The sequence below is a fragment of the Peromyscus leucopus genome, chromosome 2 (genome assembly GCF_004664715.2).
Source record: "Peromyscus leucopus breed LL Stock chromosome 2, UCI_PerLeu_2.1, whole genome shotgun sequence".
Lineage (NCBI taxonomy): Eukaryota > Metazoa > Chordata > Mammalia > Rodentia > Cricetidae > Peromyscus > Peromyscus leucopus.
The window spans coordinates 51,953,549-51,974,346 of NC_051064.1; the positions used below are offsets into that span (position 1 = coordinate 51,953,549).

At 43.6% G+C, this 20,798-nt stretch overlaps 1 protein-coding gene across 2 annotated transcripts in view; it reads right to left on the minus strand.

Annotated features, from left to right (window-relative positions):
• Ddx58 (DExD/H-box helicase 58) overlaps positions 1 to 10,612 on the minus strand; it is a 48,100-nt gene extending 37,488 nt beyond the window's left edge. The window contains exon 1 of one of the 2 annotated variants that reach the window (XM_028884064.2): positions 10,225 to 10,612. In XM_028884064.2, the coding sequence (XP_028739897.1) occupies positions 10,225 to 10,330 (106 nt within the window). In that variant the 5' untranslated portion in view covers positions 10,331 to 10,612. Of the gene's footprint in view, positions 1 to 9; positions 809 to 10,224 lie in introns of those variants that run through there. The other variant, XM_037202498.1, reaches the window with a different exon arrangement.
• Positions 10,613 to 20,798: the final 10,186 nt, after the last annotated feature.

The following is a 20,798-nucleotide window of genomic DNA, read 5'->3' on the forward strand; positions in this document are numbered from 1 at the left end:
AGAGCAGACCTTCCCACATGGGCTGGAAGTCATAACGTGTCACACGACAGAAGCAGCTTCGGGAGGCAGCAGACTCCGCTCACTCATCGGCACACACTTCCCATCCTCTGCACAAGTGTGTGCAGAGTTCCGAGAGTGCACTCTGCGAAAGGAATGTCTTCAAGACTTTTGAAAAAATATAAACAATAATAAGTTCCCCACAGGAAGCAGAAGTCACAGTGGAGGGTGTTACATGGGAGGAGAAAGGCTTCCTCTCATTCAAAACTGAAGCACAGACTGGACTGAGGGTGGCGTGGGAACGAACACCCTATGGCGTCAGTGACGTGTATAGCTGACGCAGTGAGCGGTTTGTGATCTCTTGTCCCGGGTTTTTGCTAAAAGAGTAAGAAATACAGCAGAAAAGTGGAAGGAGAGGGAGCTAAAGAAACCAGTGAGAGCAGGTGGCAGGAAACAGGAGCAACAGCTAATTTCAAAATGGTTGTGCATTTTGAATACACACGCTAACTCTACCCAGGAAGTAACCAGACACCATTCTACTGTGGCCTCACATACCCAATTTTTTCCATAGCAGATGGAAATTCCAAAGGAGGGAGCCAGTTGCCAGTGCGGTTTTCAGTGCATTCTTAGAGACTAGGAAGCCGGCCTGCAGCACTCAAGGAAGGGGTCAGGAAAGAGCAAGGAGCGGAAGTCTCCTACCTTAGCTCTCATTTAAGGGTCTCTATCAACAGTAAAGTTACTTAACAGTCACATTTTCTCTATTCAAGTGAAAAACGTGATGGATTCTAGAGTTTGGACTCCGTCCCAACTATTGAATTACAATAAAAAGAAACCCTTCATCCACTTAGCGATCACTCCACTCCCTCTCCCCTTTGCGGTAGACAGTCACTAACCAACTTCACAGATTCTATTCTGCAGGACTTTCAGGCCTGGTGAGGCAAGTGCTCTAGCGCTGCGCTCCAGCCCCGGCTCCCTCCCATCTGGGCGTTCATGTGAATGGTTCCACGCAGCACATGGTCTTTGCAACTGGCATCTTTCCTTTAACATGTTTTAAGGTCCGTTCATCTTGTACATGCTATCATTCTTTCCTTTACTAAAAAGCTATACAAAAAGAACGCAACAAGCCAAATGAAATTCCATTGCATGGACGTTTCACATCGCGCTTGTCCATCCAGCAGTCGACAGGCATCTGGGGCTGTTTCTACATTTTGACTATTATGAATAGAAATGCAAGGAGTGTTTCTCTTAGTCACTGGTTTTTGGGGTGAAGAGACATGATGACCCCATGGCAACTCTTATCAAAGAACACATTTAATTGGGGGTAAGCATCAGGGGGTAAGTCTATTGTCATCATGGGAGAGAGCACGAAATCATGCATCGTGCTGGAGCTACATCCTGATCTGCAGGCAGAGAGAGAGACCCTGGGATTGGCTGGGCTTTTGAAACCTCAAAGCCCGCCTGCCCCTCCCCCAGTGACACACTTCCTCCAACAAGGTCACAGCAACTCCAACAAGGCCACACTTCCTAATTCTTCTAATACTTTCAAATAGTTCTTCCTCCCACTCTGATGACTAAGCACTCACTACAGGAGCCTGTGGGGGTCAACCCCGTTCAAACCACCACAGTGCTCGCATACAATGTTTGTGCTAATGCACTTCTCTTAGGTACACATAGAGATGTGAGACTGCAGGCCACGCAGCAACCTCACTCTTAACATTGTACAGAACTGATAAACCATTTTCCAAAGAGGCTGCACAATTTTGCAATTCCACTAGCAATCTGAGACGCCTGTGACTGTCTTTTTCCTTGAGCCATCTGTACGAGCTTCCTGTGGCTGCAGTGACACTTTGACACAAACCACATAGCTTAAGGCGATAGGAACATTTTTTTTTCACAGCGCTAAGCGCATGCATCTGCAATCAGGGTGTTAGTGAGGCCATGTTTCCATCAAGGACTAGAGGAAAGCGCTTCCTTGCCTCTTCCAGCTGGGGCAGCCATCGAGATTCCTCACGTGTGACCTCTTGCACTCCAGTCTCTGCCTATCTCCACACTGGCATCTCCTTATCTGGCTTGTAGCTCTCACTACACACCCGCCTCTGTCTTCACAAGGCATTTTCTTGATCTTTATGCCCACACATGGCTGTCATCTTATAGGGATATCGGCTCCACGGTATACCACCTTACTCCAATATCACCTCATTTTAGCCAGTTACCTCTGTAAAGACCCCATCTATCTCCAAATAAGATCATGTTCTGAGTTACTGGGAATGAGTACCCCAACATAATTCAACTCATAGCAGCAACCCATCTGGTCACTTAGCCCAGCTTGCCTGGGTCCACAACCCTACCTCTTTGAGTCCATCTGTCCTGCTACTAACATCTGTCCTGTCACTTACAGCTGTGCTCTGATCTTCCCCTGACCTGTGACATGATCTTCCCTTAGACCCACCATCACTGATAAACCACAAAGACCAGATTTATCCCTGCCGCAGCAGGGGCCGTCCAGGCCCAACTGCCTTGTCATATCCTGGGCAGTTTATGCTTTGTACTTTGTATGGCTCATCCTGCTGCTCACCATATCCAATATGGCTGCTTGCAAGTCAGTGATAATTTCATCAAAGTCACCAGGATTTCAAAGCAGAGAAAACACCATCTTTTGGAAAAAGCAACAGTTCCCACTGTGTTTACTGTTTGGGGGCCCCCGTGAGCTTCCCAAAGTAGAGGCTTTTAAAATTCCTCTCTGTGCTTCCCTATACTCTTTGAAGCCTCTGACTAGGACACTTTACATTGTACACAGTATTTGTGTACTTATCTTCTCCTCCCTAACACTGTGACATGGACATGTTTTATTCATCTTTACATTCTACTAAACACAGTGCCTGGTTTATCCATGTGTCCAGAAGGTGTTACTAAGAAATGGATACTGAGAATACTACCCATCCAGTTCTCCTCTACGGTAAGGGTCAGCATGTCACTCCAAAGTGATACTGAAAAAAATCCTATAGCCCACACCCAGGCCTCCTTTGAAACAGCCTGGGAAGCCTGGGGATCAGCAACGCCCTCCACTCACTACACAGAAAAGCATGTTAAGTTTTCCTAAAGAAATATGACTTCAATAGTTCTCTCACAAGATGTAGCCGGTGCCCATCATCATAAATGCAATTTGAAAAGAAGGTTATAATGAAAGGGAAGGGCAAGGAGAGTGTATGAGTAAATTCCCACTGTCCTCTAATAAGGCAAAAATATAAGTCAAAAATCTTATACCCAGTCCTAGTACTTATTAGTGTTCCAGGTCCCTCAATGCATCCTTACTGATAGGATATAGTTGTTATGAAATTAAGGTCAACCAATAGAATCCAGAGCTCCTAAAGGAGCCAGGGCAAAGAAGAGAGGGCAAGGGAAAGAACAGAGAACGTTACTAATCTAACAGAAAATTGAGGAAGAGGACTAAGCAAAATATTTATGACTAATATGATAAAATAAAGAATATGATCAAGCAAGATACAAGCAACTTCTTTTAAAAAAAAAACCACCTCAGGGCCACACATAGCCTAGATAAGAGCTTTGCCACTGAGCTATACTCCCAGCCTCATATAATCAACTTTATTACAACCTTCTGGATGGAGGCTGATAGGTGAAAGGAAAAGTATCGGCTCAGGACCCCCAAGACCAAGTTCTCAGCACAAAGGACATTTATTTGCCCCAGAGGGACAGAGGGCAGGGATAAGAGACAAAACAGGAGACAGAGGACCAGGGAGAAGGGGAAGGAACAAGGGAGAGGAGAAGGGATATTTGCCTCGGAGGACAAAGGACTGCCTCTGGATAGAGAGGAGACAGATGTGGCCCACAGGAAAATAGTTCATAATGGTAAAAGGAGAAACCTCATGTTAAGACAAGGTATTTAATTTTAATTGGGCGTGTTAATTAGGTGAGCCAAAATGGGGCTTCTGATTGCTGGACTTCAGTACTTTCGTAGCTGGACCTCGGTAGTCAGTCTCAGGAGGAGGAAATGGCCAAATAAGGAAATAGAACTTGGTGGCTACCTTCAGGAATGTAATCTAAAGGGTTTCTTTGGTTGGTTGGTTGTTTTGAGACAGGGTTTCTCTGTGTAGCCCTGGCTGTCCTGGAACTCACTCTGTAGACCAGGCTGGCCTGGAACTCACAGAGATCAACCTGCCTCTGCCTCCCAAGTGCTGGGATTAAAAGCGTGCGCCGCCACCTCCTGGCAATCTAAAGGTTTTTAAGAAGCCAGAGGGAATGACAGAGAAGAACAAGGTCTGTCAGAGCCATGGGCACCACACTTGAGCTGGCCAGAGTCCCTTCAATAGGTGGAGATGAAAAAACCTCCAATGTATCTCTAATAACTAGAGATTAAAAAAACTACACAGTCTTCCACTTACTCAAGTTTTTTGGTTTGGTTTTGTTGTTTACTTGTTTTTGTTTTGTTTTATTTTGTTTTTTCAAGACAGGGTTTCTCTGTGTAGCCCTGGCTGTCCTGGAACTCACTCTTTTAGACCAGGCTGGTCTGCCTCTGCCTCCCAAGTGCTGGGATTAAAGGCGTGTGCCACCACTGCCAGACCAACCTCAAGTCTTTTTATCATGGCTGTAGTGTAACTATGAACTAACTTGGGGAGATCTAACACATGCATAGACCTGCATCCTAACCCAGCCTTTATCACAATGCATGAATACATATTTGCCATTACAACCTGAAGTTTGCTGAACCCTAATAATCTTTGCAAAGCGGAGACAAAACCAATTCAAATTCAATTGTTTTTAATGATTTCTTGTTTTTTTTTTTCATCATATTTTTAAAGACTTCTGCATATATGTAGTGTCTGTGTGTGGGTATGTGCATGTGAAGAGGGTGCTGGATCCCCTGGAACTGGAGTTACAGGCAGCCTGATTTGGGTCTTGGGAACTGAAGTCCAGTCCTCTGCAAGAGCAGGACGTTCTCCCTACTGCTGAGCCAATGCCCCAGGCCCTTAGCGTCCTATGTTTTAAGCTAAATCTCCCCTTCGCATCCCACACCCTCTCTTTGAAAGGGTTGTTGACTCAGTTTTTGAACTCAATTTGTAAGAATCCTTTGTGTCTTAGGAAAAGGTTGCATTTCTAACTGTTTGTTCTGGAATATGAAAACATTATGCACCTTTTGGCAGTAAGACTGAAGGAACTCTATTAGCTTCAGGACTTAGAGGGACATTTTTGTTTCCTTTATTTTAGCTGATTTGCTTTCTTTGGGATTTTCTGGCTATTACTGTTTCTGGGTGCTACTGTCTTTTGTTTGCATTGCTTTGTTTTAATAGAATCAATTTCACTAATTCCTTAGGCTTATTCTTTTGAATTACCAATTAATACACTTAAGCTATAATTTTCCCTCTGTTTGGAGGCTTAGCTGATATCTTAAATGTGTAATATGTGAGTTAATTGGTAGCTTTACTTTTAAAGTGGCTAGCAATGTTTTGATTTTCTTTTGGTTAAGAGTTATTTAAATGTACTATTTTGTTACTACTCTTTATTTCTTTATTTGCTTCTTTGAGTGTGTGCATGTGAATGTGTGTGTGTGTGTGTGTGTGTGTGTACGCATGTGCACGCATGTGCTGCATATGTATGGCATGGCAGATGTGCAAAGAGCTGGGCCAGAGAACAGCTTGCAGGAGTTGGTTCTCTCTTTCCACCATGTGGGTGTCCTTGGGATCAAACTCAGCTCCAGGTTTGGCAGGAAGTACCTTTACCTATGAGGCCATCTCATGGTTCCAAAGTAAGATGTTTTGAAATTATGCAAGTAATTAAAAGTCCTATGATTAATTCTGGGGACATAGAATACTTGCCACTAATTTGGTAACATGGACATTTAGTCTCAAAATCCTCAAACATTATTACTCCCATCATACAGACATAAAAACTGAAACAGACTTAAAACATTTTCCTGGGGTCCTGAGCCGACAAATTAAAGAATAAATTTATATAAGCTGTGCTTAGAACATTTGCTAAAGATTTATGTCGTATAGTATCTGAGAAAGCTTACAGATTGGAGGAGGTTGACATACTCCCATTTTATAGGGTACAAATGTGTGTATGTGGCTTCTCAGTCATTCTTACTACATGAAACGATACCTATATCTTTATTAACATTAATGAAGTAATTTAACAATTTGATAAGATGCTTGATAATATCCCAGTTTTTTGAGTTTTAAGACATCCTGTCACATTTAATACCCAACAAAGCTGCATTGTGGTGCCGGGTGGTGGTGGCACACACCTTTAATCCCAGCACTAGGGAGGCAGAGGCAGGTAAATCTCTGAGTTAGAGGCCAGCCTAGTCTACAGAGCTAATTCCAGAACAACCAGGGCTACCCAAAGAAATCCTGTCTCAAAAAAAAAAAAAAAAGGAAAGAAAAAAAAAAAGCTGCATTGTGAATTAGCTATCCTTTGAGATCTTAAGCGTTGTGTCTGTGCCATATGTTTTAGTATTAAAATTGGGTCTCTAGCTTTCTCATCTAATTGTTTAATATGTCTCTGTCTCTGTCTCATTTTTATTTTTTAAATCCTAGATGGGTGTGTTAGTAATTGTTCTATTGCTGTGAAAAGACACCATGACCAAGACAACTCTTATGAAAGAAAGCATTTAATTGGGGGCTGGCCTACAGTTTCAGAGGTTAGTTCATTATCATCATGCAGAGAGCATGGCGGCACAAATGGTATTGGAGCAGTTGCTACATCCTGCTCAGCAAGCTGAGAGAAAGAGACGACACAGGGCCTGGCTTCTCAAGTCCCTCCCCAGTGACACACCTCCTCCAACAAGGCCACACCTCCTCATCCTTCTAATCCTTTCAAGTAGTGCTACTTCCTGCTGACTAATCATTCTTATGGGGTCATTCTTATTCAGACCACCACAGACCCTAATTCTGCCTATGGACTCATCTTGGCACCTTTAAAGACATTTTTGGCTAAAACCCAAAACTAACATAAGCCTTCCCTCCATCATCTTGTTTTATACTTTCATTTTCTGTTTCCTGGTTAGTTTAAGTTACTAAGCATGTTTTTATCCCTTTCTAGAAAATGAGACCAGAGCCTGGCTGTGGTGGCACACGGCTTTAATCCCAGCACTCGGGAGGCAAAACCAGGCAGATCTCTCTGAGTTCAGGGCCAGTCTGGTCTACAGAGCAAGATCCAGGACAGACACCAAAACTACACAGAGAAACCCTGTCTCAAAAAAAACAGAAAAAAAAAATTAATCAAGAGGATATAAACAAACAGATCTATAACAAGAAATCAGGCAGAAACAGTTAAAAAAAAAAGTATCCCAACAAAGAAAAGCCTAGAATTAGACAGATTCACTGTAGAATTCTACCAAACCTTTAAAGAAAAGCTAAAATCAGTATTCCTCAGCATATTCCATAAACTAGAAGGGGAGGACACCAGCAAACACCTTCTACAAAGCTAGCATTACTCTGATGGTGAAATTAGACGAGCGCATAGAAGAAGGAAGGAAATCAGCTTATGAAGTTCAGTACATCCACTCATCCATTGACGGACTTTTGGGCTGCTTGTGTTTCCCAGTCCTGGTGAGTTATTGGGGTCTCCCCATGTTGCCTCCACCCCCACAAACACTATTAAATTCTCTTGCTTCTCCCTGCTATTTTCTCTACTTCAAAAAAGTCGCCATGGCCATGGTCAGCCTGCATCTTTGCATCTCTGCTCTGGACTCTTCCAGACACTTCTGCTTGCTCCCTCATGTCTATAATAAAAACCTCCCCCCTAGCCACAGAGCTAGTGTCTCAGGGGTTCTTTACTGTGACCCCACTTACATGAATAAATGCAGTGACAAACAGGTGTGTGTAAGTGACAAACAGGTCTGTGCTAGGCTGAAATCTGAGCTCTTTGGGACTATGTCCAAGAGCAGCACACAGCTGTGTCATACGGCAGTTCTATTTTCAGGTTTGATTGTTCGCTTGCTTTAAGAAACCACCATAGTGATTTCTTCAGTAGTAAGTTTATTTTCTCAACGGCAGCGAAAAGGGTTCCTTTTCCTCCATATTCTTGTCAGCATTTGTTGTTACCTGTTTCCTTGATAGATAGCCAATCTGATGGCGTGCATTGTCCCTCTGCTAATGACAGCCTTGGCTATTTGGAGTCTTTTGTGCTTCTTTATGATTTTTTGTTTTGTTTTGTTTTTGTTTTTGTTTTGCATGAACAATGGCAAACCTACAAACATTATTCTAAATAGTGGGAACTGAGAGCATTTCCTCTAAAATCTGGAATGAGACAAGGGTCCCTGTTCCTTCTACCATTATTCAATATAGCGCTTGAAGTCGCAGCTAGAACAATACTACAAGAGACATAAATAAAATTTGTGTAACTAGGAGAGGAAGAAGTCAAATTATCTCCATTTGCAGACAACATAATCCTAGAAAGACCCCAATGACTCCACCAGGAAACTCCTAGCCCTCATAAAAACGTTCAGCGGAGTGGCAGGATATGCAATAAACATACAGAAACCAGTAGCTTGCTTACATACCAATAACAACCTTGCCAAGGAAGAAACCGGGAAGGGAGGGGGTCCTATTCACAATGACTTCAAACAAACAGCAAACTCTAACCAAAGAAGTGAAGGACCACTGCAGTGCAAACTTTCAAGACACCGAAGAAAGAAATTCATGAAAGCAGTAGAAGATGGAAAGATCTCCCAAGATGGATAGAATTAATACTAGGCAAATTTCAACATAATCCACATCACAAAAAAAAAAAAAAAAAAAAAAAAAAAATCTCACCGGGCCGTGGTGGCGCACGACTTTAATCCCAGCACTCGGGAGGCAGAGGCAGGCAGATCTCTGTGAGTTCGAGGCCAGCCTGGTCTCCAAAGCAAGTTCCAGGAAAGGCGCAAAGCTACACAGAGAAACCCTGTCTCGAAAAAAACCAAAAAAAAAAAAAAAAAAAAAAAAAAATCTCAATCTTCACATCATCTTCACAAAACTAGGGGGGATAAAAACCCTAAAATTCATGAAACTAAAACAGACATCCTGAGATGGAAGGAAGATATCTTAGACTGGGGAAGGGAGAGAGTGATGGAATGCATGTTCTAAGAAAGCAGAACACAGGGCCATTGGGGGAGGGGTGGAAACCATCCAGAGAGGGACAGGTTAGACAGGGATTTGAAAGCAACAGAAGAGAGGAATAAATGACAACAATAGCAGGAATGCACAGAAAATACCATAATGAACCTCGTTCCTCTGTATGCAAATGTAAATGACTAAGAAGATTAAAAGACAAGAAGTCACACCACCATGTACGCTAAGAGATGTCTTGGGTGGGTTTCCTGTCTTCATGGTTCAAGCTACTCCAGTCATTGGGGTGTCTTTTTCTACTTCTCTCTAGCAGAACTGGGGGTGGGGACCCCGCGGTGGTCTTTTCCGGCTCACTGCACAACCTGTTTAGGCTGTAGAGCAAAGCTCCGGAATGCACCTGCAGTCTGCACCACCCGTCCACCACCAGGAAAGACAAACAGGCACTTGGAAAACAAAAAGTAACCGCCAAATGTCCTTTGTCGCCCGGACTCCCTTCGCACACCACCTCCCATCACCCTTCGGAGGAAGTCTCTGTTGGCTCACGTGGAAGCACCCAGTACAACCTACATAGCGTCTCAATCAAGGCTCAAAAGGTAGATGTGAACAACTGTACAAAAACCCTAGACGCACGGAGTCTGGGGAACTCCTCCACGGGTTGCCCGTCAGCAACATCCTTTGACAGCATTTGGTGTCCGACAGTGCTGTGTTTCATGAGGGCCTCACCTCCACCTCTGCCCCAAAGCTTTGCTCTGTAGAGCAATCAACAGGGGGCCACATTCTTATTTCTCAATCTCTCATGCCAGGACGACGGGAATTACAGAGCAGTCTAGAAAAAGAAACAGACGATTTCCCCAGTTTTGAAAGTTAAAAAAAAACAAAAGCATCTTTACACAAGTTACTCTACATTTTGCACACTTTGCAGGAACTCTGTCCCTGCCCACCAAACCCAAATGCCCTCCAGTCTTCCAGTCTAATATGCCCTGGGGGTCTGCCACAAACCCAGTGTTCCTAGGTTACCAAATTAACCCAAAAAAAGGAGGATAAAAAGGGGAGGAACGGGACCCCAACTGGTTTCGGCCTGAGTGGTTTTTGTTTTGTTTTGTTTTGTTTTTTAACACCAACGTGGAGAGCCTGAGAGCCTGCCTTGGGGACTACTCACCCTCCTGGAGCCAGGGACCCATGTAGCTGAGGATGTAGGTGGGGTCCAGAGTCTTCCTGACATAGTCTCTGAATGCTTGCAGATTCTGCCGCTGTTCAGCTGTCATTCTGTGGCTCCCCGCGAGCGATGAGCGCCCTGGCTCCCCAACAGCCGCCCAGGATGAGCACCGTGGGGACTTTCCAAGAAGGAAACCCGAGGGAAAAGCGGCCAGGACCGGCGACTGGAAATCGAAACTGTCTCGCGGCGCGGGAAGGGGCGGGGATCCAGTTTCGATTCTGATCCAGAGAGCCGCCGCCGCCAGTAGGGACCCAGAGGCACCTTGGAAACCGCCTTGAAGTTCGAGCCTTGCTTTTGGAGTGGTGCGGTTTATAAAGTGCCACAGGTGAAGTGTACAGTTCAATGAATTTCGAAAAATGGAGACACAGGTTACCTCTTCCGCCAGATCAGCCGGGTCCTGCAGGAACCTCTGTTATAACTTTTTTAGGAAATCTCCTCTTTTCCAAAGTGGCTATACCAGTTTGCATCCCCACTCATAGAATTAAAGAACTAAAGTTGACCAACATTCGCTGGGTACGGATTGTCTTGTCTTTATCTTCTTTCTTTTTCTTTCTTTCTAACTTTGGAGCAAACTCGTAATTATTGTAGTTTTATTTTCCCATATAATTAATGATTCTGAACACATCTACATGTGTTTAGCTACCATACATAGTTTTTGTTTGTTTGTTTGTTTTGTGAAACTGCTATCTTTTACTTGTGTGTGTACTGGACACAATCTATTCCAAATATCATCTTCCTGTTTGCTGCTGACCACTTCAATTTTCTTTTCTTTTCTTTTTTTTTGGGGGGGGGGCTTGTTCACTTTGCTTTATTTTTTTAATTAATTTTATTTTATTTTACAATACCATTCAGTTCTACATAACAGCCACAGATTCCCTTGTTCTCCCCCTTCCTGCCCCCTCCTCTTTCCCCCAGCCCACCCCCATTCCCACCTCCTCCAGATCAAGTCCTCCCCCAGGACTGAGATCAACCTGGTAGACTCACTCCAGGGAGGTCCAGTCCCCTCCTCCTAGATTGAGCCAAGCGTCCCTGTATAAGTCCCAGGTTTCAAACAGCCAACTCATGCAATGAGCCCAGGACCCGGTCCCACTGCCTAGATGCCTCCCAAACAGATCAAGCCAATCAACTGTCTCACCTATTCAGATGGCCTGATCCAGTTGGGGGTCCCTCAGCCTTTGGTTCATAGTTCATGTGTTTCCATTCGTTTGGCTATTTGTCCCTGTGCTTTATCCAACCTTGGTTTCAACAATTCTCGCACTTCAATTTTCTTAAAGGTGTTTTTTGACAAGCATTAAATTTATATTAATAAAATATAACTTATCAGAGACCCCCAATCCATTTATCAATTTTTGTTTCCTCTAATAAATATTTACCTCTCCCCAGGTATCTTACTTAGGATTTCCATTGCTATGATGAAACACCATGATCAAAAAACAGGGCTGGAGAGATGGCTCAGAGGTTAAGAGCACTGGTTGCTCTTCCAGAGGTCCTGAGTTCAATCCCCAGCAACCACAAGGTAGCTCACAACCATCTATAATGAGATCTGGTGCCCTCTTCTGGCATGTAGACAGAACACTGTATGTGAAATAAATAAATAGATAGATAGATAGATAAATAAATAAATAATTTTTTAAAAAATATGAACACCTGGTTTTTGACAAAGGAGCCAAAAGTATACAATGGAACAAAGAAAGTATCTTCAACAAATGGTGCTGGCATAACTGGATGTCAATATGTAAAAGATTATAAATAGATCCATATCTGTCACCATGCACAAAACTCAAGTCCAAGTGGATCAAAGACCTAAACATAAATCCAGTTACACTAAACTTAATAGAAAAGAAAATAGGAAGCACTCTTGAACGCATTGGCACCGCAGACTATTTCCTAAATAAAACACCAACAGCACAGACCCTGAGCACAACCATTAATAAATGGGACCTCTCGAAACTGAGAAGCTTTTGCAGGGCAAAAGACACAGTCAATAAGACAAAAAGACAGCCAACAGATTGGGAAAAGATCTTCACCAACCCCACATCTGACAGAGGATTGATCTCCACAATATATAAAGAACTCAAGAAACTAGACATCAAAGTACTGAACAGTCCAATTAAAAAATGGGCTAAAGAGCTAAACAGAGAATTCACAAAACAAGAACTACAAATGGCTGAAAGACATTTAAAGAAATGCTTAACATCCTTAATCATCAGAGAAATGCAAATCAAAACGACTCTGAGATACCACCTTACACCTGTTAGAATGGCTACGATCAAAAACACCAATGATAACCAATGTTGGAGAGGATGTGAAGCAAAGGGAACACTCCTCCACTGTTGGTGGGAATGTAAACTTGTACAACCACTGTGGAAATCAGTATGGAGGTTTCTCAGAAAATTAGGAATCGAACTACCTCAAGACCCAGCCATCCCACTCTTGGGCATATACCCAAGGAATGCTGATTCATACCATAAAGATACATGCTCAGCTATGTTCATAGCAGCACTATTTGTAATAGCCAGAACCTGGAAACAACCTAGATGCCCATCAACGGAAGAATGGATGAAAAAAATGTGGTACATATACACAATGGAGTACTACTCAGCAGAGAAAAACAATGAAAGCATGAAATTTGCAGGCAAATGGATGGAACTAGAAAAAATCATCCTGAGTGAGGTAACCCAAACCCAGAAAGACAGTTATGGTATGTACTCACTCATAGGTGGATTCTAGATATAAAATAAAGAACAATCAGACCACAACCCATTAAAAAAAAAAAAAAAAGCAAGTTGGGGAGAAAAGGGCACTTCCAAATCGCTGTTCATCGTCCAAAGAAGTCAGGATGGGAACTCACACAGGGCAGAAACCTGGAGGCAGGAGCTGATGCCATGGAGGGCTGCTGCTTACTGGCTTGCTCAAACCCATGTTTGTTTGTTTGTTTGTTTTGTTTAGCCTTTTGTTTTTCAAGGCAGGGTCTCTTCTGTTCAACCCTGACTGTCCTGGAACAGGCTCTGTAAATGAGGATGGTCTGGATCACAGAGATCTGACACTGCCTTCTGAATGCTGGGACTAAAGGGCTCTCGGCCACAAAACCTGGCTTTTTTTTTTTTTTTTAATAGAACCTGTTTTTTTTTGGGGGGGGGGGTTGTTTTTGCTTTTGTTTTTTTCTTTCTTTTTTTTTTTAATAGAACCCAGGGCCACCAGCTCAGGGAGGGCACCACCCACAATGGACTAGACCTTCACACATCAATCACTAATCAAGAAAATGACCTACAAGCCTGCTTACAGACCAATCTTATGCAAGCATTTTCTTTCTTTTTTTGTTTTGTTTTGCTTTTCAAGCAGGGTTTCTCTGTGTAGCTTTGGAACTTGCCCTGGATCTCACTCTGTAGACCAGGCTGGTCTTGAACTCTCAGAGATCCGCCTGCCTCCAGAGTGCTGGGATTAAAGGCGTGCGCCATGACTGCCTGGCGTTTTTCTTTATTTTATTTTATTTTTTTGGTTTTTCAATACAGGGTTTCTCTGTGTAGCCTTGGCTGTCCTGGAACTCACTCTGTAGACCAGGCTGGCCTCAAACTCAAAGAAATCTACTTGCCTCTGCCTCCTGGGTGCTGGGATTAAAGGCGTGCGCCAACCACAGCACTGCTGAGGCATTTTCTTAACTGAGGTTCCCTCCTCTCAAATGACTTTTGCTTGTGTCAAGTTAACATAAAACTATCCAGCAAAGCAGCTCCGGAAGTTACTCCATATTTCCTTTAGAGTCACTAGACTTTTAGCTTTTCTCTTAGTTCTATGGCTGTATCAAATTAATTCTGTGCTGCAACACAGAAGACTAAACTTTTTCCAGACTTCTAACTGTACTCTCGCCATATGTTGAAAACCTATCCTTTCTCCACTGAATAACCTTGGGACATTTGTCAGGACCCCCCCCCAAAAAAAAAAAAAATATATCAGGCTGTTAAAACCACAGCAGGCAGATGTCTATGGATTTCAGGGAAGCCAGGGCTAGATAGTGGAGACCCTGTCTAAAAACTAAAGAAATAAGAAAAACTTGAGTTCATGTGTGTAGAGCCATTTCTGACTCTTTCATCAGGTTCTATTTCCTGATGTTTATAACTATTTACCACTTTCTCTGGGTAACTGTAGATTTCAGGTGAGTCTTGAAATCAGGTATTATTGAGTCATCCAAACTTGTTGCTCATTATAAAGAGTGCATTGGATATTCCAGGTCTTTTATATTTCCATAGGCAATGCAAATCAACAGGCCAATTGAAAAACAAAAACAAATAACTGCCTATTGGATTTATATATCAGGACTGCACTGAGCCTACAGATGAAATCAGAGAATTGAGAGTCTTCTACTCCACAAACATGGTATTTATTTAATTTATTTAGTTCTCTAATTTTTTTGTTTGGTTTTGTTTCGTTTTTTTTTTTTTTTTTTTTCAAGACAGGGTTTCTCTGTGTAACTTTGGCTATTCTGGAACTCAATCTGTAGACCAGGCTGGCCTCTAACTCAGAGGTGTGCCTGCCTCTGCCTCCCGAGTGCTGAGATTAAAGGTGTGTGCCACCATCGCCTGGTGACTCTATGACTTTTATTAATTTCTATTCCTTACAGCTTTCCCAGTCTTTATGCATTTTTGTTGTTGTTGTTGTTTTTCCTTTTCTTCCTGTATGCCAACCTGAGGCTCTAACAGAAGACTGAGTGGAAAAGCGATGAGAACTGACAAACTTTATCACTAGTCTTGGTTGGAAATGATCAGAGATGTGGGTATAGTTTGCTTTCTGTTGCTGTGATAGAACGCTGACCAAACATGTTCGTTTGGCTTTCTATTTTCAAGTCCATCATCAGGGGAAGTCAAGGCAGGAACTAGAGGCTTTAGAATCCTGGAGGCTGGAATTGAAGCAGAAACCATGGAGGAATGCAGTTTTCTGGCTTGCTTGCTCTGGCTTGCTCAGAATACCTTTCTTGCAGCCCAGGGTAACCTGCCTAGGGATAATGGTGCTTTACATATGATAGGCACGTCTATGTCAATCAGCAATCAAGAAAGTGCAGTACGGACAGGCGTACAGACCAGACTGATGGAGGTCATTCTCAGTTGAGGTTACCTCATCTTAAAGTCCAGGTTTCTGTCAAGTTGACAAACTATGACAGATGCTTCCTGTCAGATTAATGACATTTTCTTTTATTTCTGGTTTTTAAGAGTTTTTTTTTCCTTCTTTAGCATGAATGGGTATTGAATTTTTTTAAACTGTCTTTTCCCCCATCTATTGAGCTGATCATATTTTAACATTCTAAATTTTATTGACTTTATTTTGTTTTGAGACAGGGTCCTCTGTAGCCTCAGATGGCCTGGAACTCACTCTGTAGCCTAGGATGACCTTGGAACTGTGCCTCCTGCTTCTGCTCCTAGGATGCTGGCTGGGGTCACAGGTCTGTGCCAACATGCTTGTCTCATTGACTGACTTGTGAAAGTTAAACAGGCCTGGTCCCTGGTATAAGTCTCCTTTGGGGATGACGTATCATCTTTTCTATATACTTCTGCATTCAGTTTGCTATATTTTCATACAATTGGTTGTTTTTTTTTTTATTTGTCTATGTTCATTAAGGATATTGTTCTGCAATTTTCTTGTAAGGCTTTTTGTGCTAGGATCCTAAGAGTCTGTGCAACATTTCTCCCCTTAAATATTAACAGAATTTACCAAAAAGACCATTTGGGCTGGAAGTCATATTTGTCATATTTGTTTGGATTCAATTTATTACATATTCAGATTTTTTTTTTCAAACTTCATCTTGAATCGGTTTTGGTAAATTGCGATTTTTTTCTCAAATGCTAAAATAATTCAGCGAGAATCTACTAGCCTGGAGCAACTCGAAGGCCCAGAAAAGGGACCTTAGAAACAGAAAAGGAGACTAGCTCAGGCAATCACAGGGAGCCAACTGGGTGTTCTTGAACTGCTCACAGGAAAGCCCAGGTAAGACAATTGCCCAGACTTCAACCAATCAAATAACTTTGCTTCCCTTGTGGATTCAACTACAAACAAAACAAAAGCACTCTCCACCAACTCCCTCCAGCCGAACTCTAAGCTGCTTCGAGACTGTAGGTGCTCAAATAAACAACTTAAAAATGTGGCATGTCCTAAGTATCTTCCAACACAACACATCTGACCACGTCTTCCAAATGCTAAAGTATTGGCCTAAGCTGTTCATGTCATTCTTTAATTCTTTTAAAAGCCCTTAAAAAAAATTCATCCCTGCTAGGCATTGTCAATTCACCCTGGAGGCCTTCTGCCCCCACTCCAGTGCACACCGAGGCCTTCTGCCCCCGCTCCAGTGCACACCGAGGCCTTCTGCCCCCACTCCAGTGCACACCGAGGCCTTCTGCCCCCACTCCAGTGCACACCGAGGCCTTCTGCCCCCACTCCAGTGCACACCGAGGCCTTCTGCCCCCACTCCAGTGCACACCGAGCCTTCTGCCCCCACTCCAGTGCACACCGAGGCCTTCTGCCCCCACTCCAGTGCACACCGAGGCCTTCTGCCCCCACTCCAGTGCACACCGAGGCCTTCTGCCCCCACTCCAGTGCACACCGAGGCCTTCTGCCCCCACTCCAGTGCACACCGAGCCTTCTGCCCCACTCCAGTGCACACCGAGGCCTTCTGCCCCACTCCGGTGCACACCGAGCCTTCTGCCCCCACTCCAGTGCCAGCCATGCACCTCCGAGGCCCTGTTTTCATCCTTCTGCTTCTCCAGTCTGTTGTCAAGGGTTGCTGAACTTTTCATTTCCTTTCAAACATTTTATTTACGGTTATAGGATTCCAAATGGGTCCCTCCATCCCCTGTTTCATTTCCCACGTCTCAGCTTGAAACTTCTGCTTATTCACTGTAACCATTTTTTTTTTTTTGAGTTTACAAATATATTTCTAATAATATATATATATTTTTTTTTCGAGACAGGGTTTCTCTGCGTAGCTTTGGCCTTTCCTGGAGCTCACTTGGTAGCCCAGGTTGGCCTCGAACTCACAGAGATCCGCCTGGCTCTGCCTCCCGAGTGCTAGGATTAAAGGCGTGCGCCACCACCGCCCGGCTATTTCTAATAATATTTTTAAACTCCAAGCCAGGCTTGGTGGGGCAGGCCTGTAATTTGGCCTACCTGGGAGGCTGAAGCCAGAAAATATTAAGACCAGTCTGAATAATTTAGTTACTTCTGTCTCAAAATTAAAAGTGAGAAGAGGGATAAGGATGTGACTCTGTGGTAGAGCATTTGCCTAGCATGTACGGTGAAGGGCCCCAGATGTCTCTGAGTCTAGCACATACCTATTTTTTTTTTTTTTTTGTTTTACAGATACCCCTAGACAATGGTCAGCCAATAAGGGTCCTGGACTCTGGAAATCCCCTCACCCCAACCTCTGCTACGATAAAAACTCTGCCCCACCTGAGCTCAGGGCTCTCTGCTCTCACTGATGCGTTGGACAGACAGAGGGACCAAGTTCCGGAGCTTGAAATAAAGGCTCTTTGCTTTTACATATGGGATTTTGTCTCTGTGGTGGTCTTTTGGGGGTCCCCGAACTCTGGGCATAACAGTACAAGGCTCTGAGTTCAACTGATCCCCAGTACTGGAAAACTAAATCTTGGTTTGCAAATTCCATCACTGAGTTACTGTGGTCCTCCGCCCCACCCCCCCAACCCGCTCTTGACTCTGTGCCCCCTCACATGTTTAATAATTTTTAATTTTATGCTGGGCACTGTGGATAAATTATCGAATCTCTAGATTCTGTTACCTTAATCTGGGGAATGTCACCTTTTGTTCTAACACACTAAATGATTAGCACTTCATTTTGAACTCCCAGAAGCCTCATTTACTCATGCGACAGCCCTGTTCTGGTTTTGCTCTTAATGTGAGTTTAACCCTTAGTCTGGATCATGCCCTTCACGGGAGGGCCTGAATGTTCCCCAGCCCTTTCAGACCCAGCAGGACTCAACCTCTAGAATGTCTTCTCTCTGAGGGCAGCTCAGATACCTGTGAGGCTCTTTCACCCCTCCAGCTTTTACATAGACCCTTGATATTTTCCCTGTACACAGGCATCTCAGAGACAGACAAAATCTAGACTGAATCTTTCGTGTACAATCTTGGGGCTCTTCCTCCTCCTTTTTTTTTTTTTTTTTTTTTTTGAGACAGGCTTCTAGCCCTGGCTGTCCTACAACTCACTGTGTAGACTAGGATGGCCTCGGACTCAGAGATCTGCCTGCCTTTGCCTCCCAAGTGCTGAGATTAAAGCCATGTGCCACCACCACCTGGCAAGGGCCTCCTTTCTTTCTGAGATTTCTCCCTCAGAATCCAGTCACCCTGGAAGCTCCATGGTCCATCTTATAAAACAATAATTACGGCTTTCTCCTTAGATTCCAGACTGAGGAAGACTCTCATAGAAAAGCCAAATGAACTATTCTTTTTTTTATTATTATTATATATACAGCATGTTTGCCTGCAGTCCAGAAGAGGATGCCAGATCTCATTACAGATGGTTGTGAGCCACCATTTGGTTGCTGGGAATTGAACTCAGGACCTCTGGAAGAGCAGTCAGTGCTCTTAACCGCTGAGCCATCTCTCCAGCCCCCAAATGAACTATTCTTATACAGTGCAGTTCCCATCTTTCAAAGGTTCAGTTCTGTCCAATTTCTTTGGTTTTTTTCCCCCAATGCCTTTATGTAGCTGTTCTTTATGTTTTGTACACGTTTAGTTTATGTGTGTTATGCAAACTCCTATGCTACTAAGTTTTTGTGAGCTCACAAAAAGACTAGCCTTGAGCTAATGACTCTCCTGATCAGCCTCCTGAGTTCTGGGATTACAGGTTTATGTTACCACTCTGGTTTAGGGGTGGGAATTTTTGTCTTAAGTGCTTGAGACAGGGTGTGTCTATGCAGTCCAGATTAGTTGAGAACGTCTGATGTAGTTCAAACTGGTTTTTAACTCCTGGTCTTCCTGTTTCTACTTCATGAGTGTTGAGATCGAAAAGTATGCCACTAGATTAGGCCCCGGGTATAGGCTTTTAACCAAGAAAAACAGTTAAAACCAAGAATTGCTTTTCAGGGGTAAAGGTGGGGGCTGGAGCGATAGCTCAGTGGTTAAGGGCACTGGCTGCTCTTCCAGAGGACCTGGGTTCAATGCCCAGCACCCACATGACAGCTCACAGCTGTCTGTAACTCCTGTTCCAGGGGATCTGATTACTGCATACAGACATACTTGCAGGCAAAACACTGATTTATATAAAGTAAAAATAAAATGTATTTTTTTTTTTAAAAAAAAAGGTAACGGTGTAACTGAACATGGTGCCACACATCTTTACCTCTCGAACTTGGGAGGCAGAAGCAGGGAGATCTGAGTCTACAGAGTCTACATAGTGAGTTCTAGATCAGCCAGGCTACACAAGTCAGACCCTGTCTCGAAAGAAAAGGGGTAACGATATGCCTTGTTGTATGCTTCCAGTGGGAAACCCTGTATCCTTGAATGGCGATGGATTTATTAAGCTACAGTTGTACTCTGATTCCTAGGTAAAATGTAACCAAAGCCAGGGAAGAGGTGCCCCGGGATGGTAAGAAGAAACATTGAAATCTCATACCCTTTCTTTGCCTGGGCATTATTACTCAGATACCAACTTTTCAGCCTCAGCAAATCTCATCACTTCATTTACCAACTACTCGTAAATTCTGTATTGTCTCAGCCTCATCCTGTGTTCATTGATCTGTGTAATTGCACAAGTTTCTTCAAATACTACATCACTTCCCTTACCGCCACCTAGTATTTCTCGCAGTGTTTCACCCTTTGGACTCAAACCACAGGCTGCCTTATTTAGCATTTCCTGTGGCAACATACTGCTTATTGTATTTTAACACAGAGGGTCATTTTAACCCTTTCTTGTATCCCCTCCCATTTTAAGGTGAGGGGTACTTTTTTTTTTTTTGTCTGTGTGGTGTGCATGTGTTCACTCATGATCTGCACTGGTGTCATTTTCTACACTTTTTAAAGTGAATTTTTATGTGTATGAAAGGTTGCCTGTGTGCACTTATGCACACAACACACACGCCTGGCGTATGAGGCCAGAGAAAGCCTGGGGTCCCCCGGACCTGGAGTTATAGCTGGTTATGCACTGCCATGCGGGTGCTGGGAACTGAACTAGGGTCCTCAGCAAGAACAGAAGCGCTCTCAAACTGCAAGCCATTTCCAGAGCCTCTCTTCCCTTTCTTGGAGACAGGGTCTAAGTAGCCCAGGCTGGCCCACACCTTGCTATGTAGACCAGTCTGGCCTTGAACTCAAGACATTTGCGAGCCTTTGCCTCCTTAGTGCTTGATGCCTCCATGGTTTGTTGTTGTTTCCTGAGAGGATCTCTAACTGACCCTGAAGTCTCCATTTAATCTAGACTGGTCAGTCCAGATCTGCCAGTGCCCATTCCATCCAGTGCTCAGACTACAAGTACACATTACCACATCTGGCTTTTTTTTTTTTTTTAAGACATGGGTGCTAGG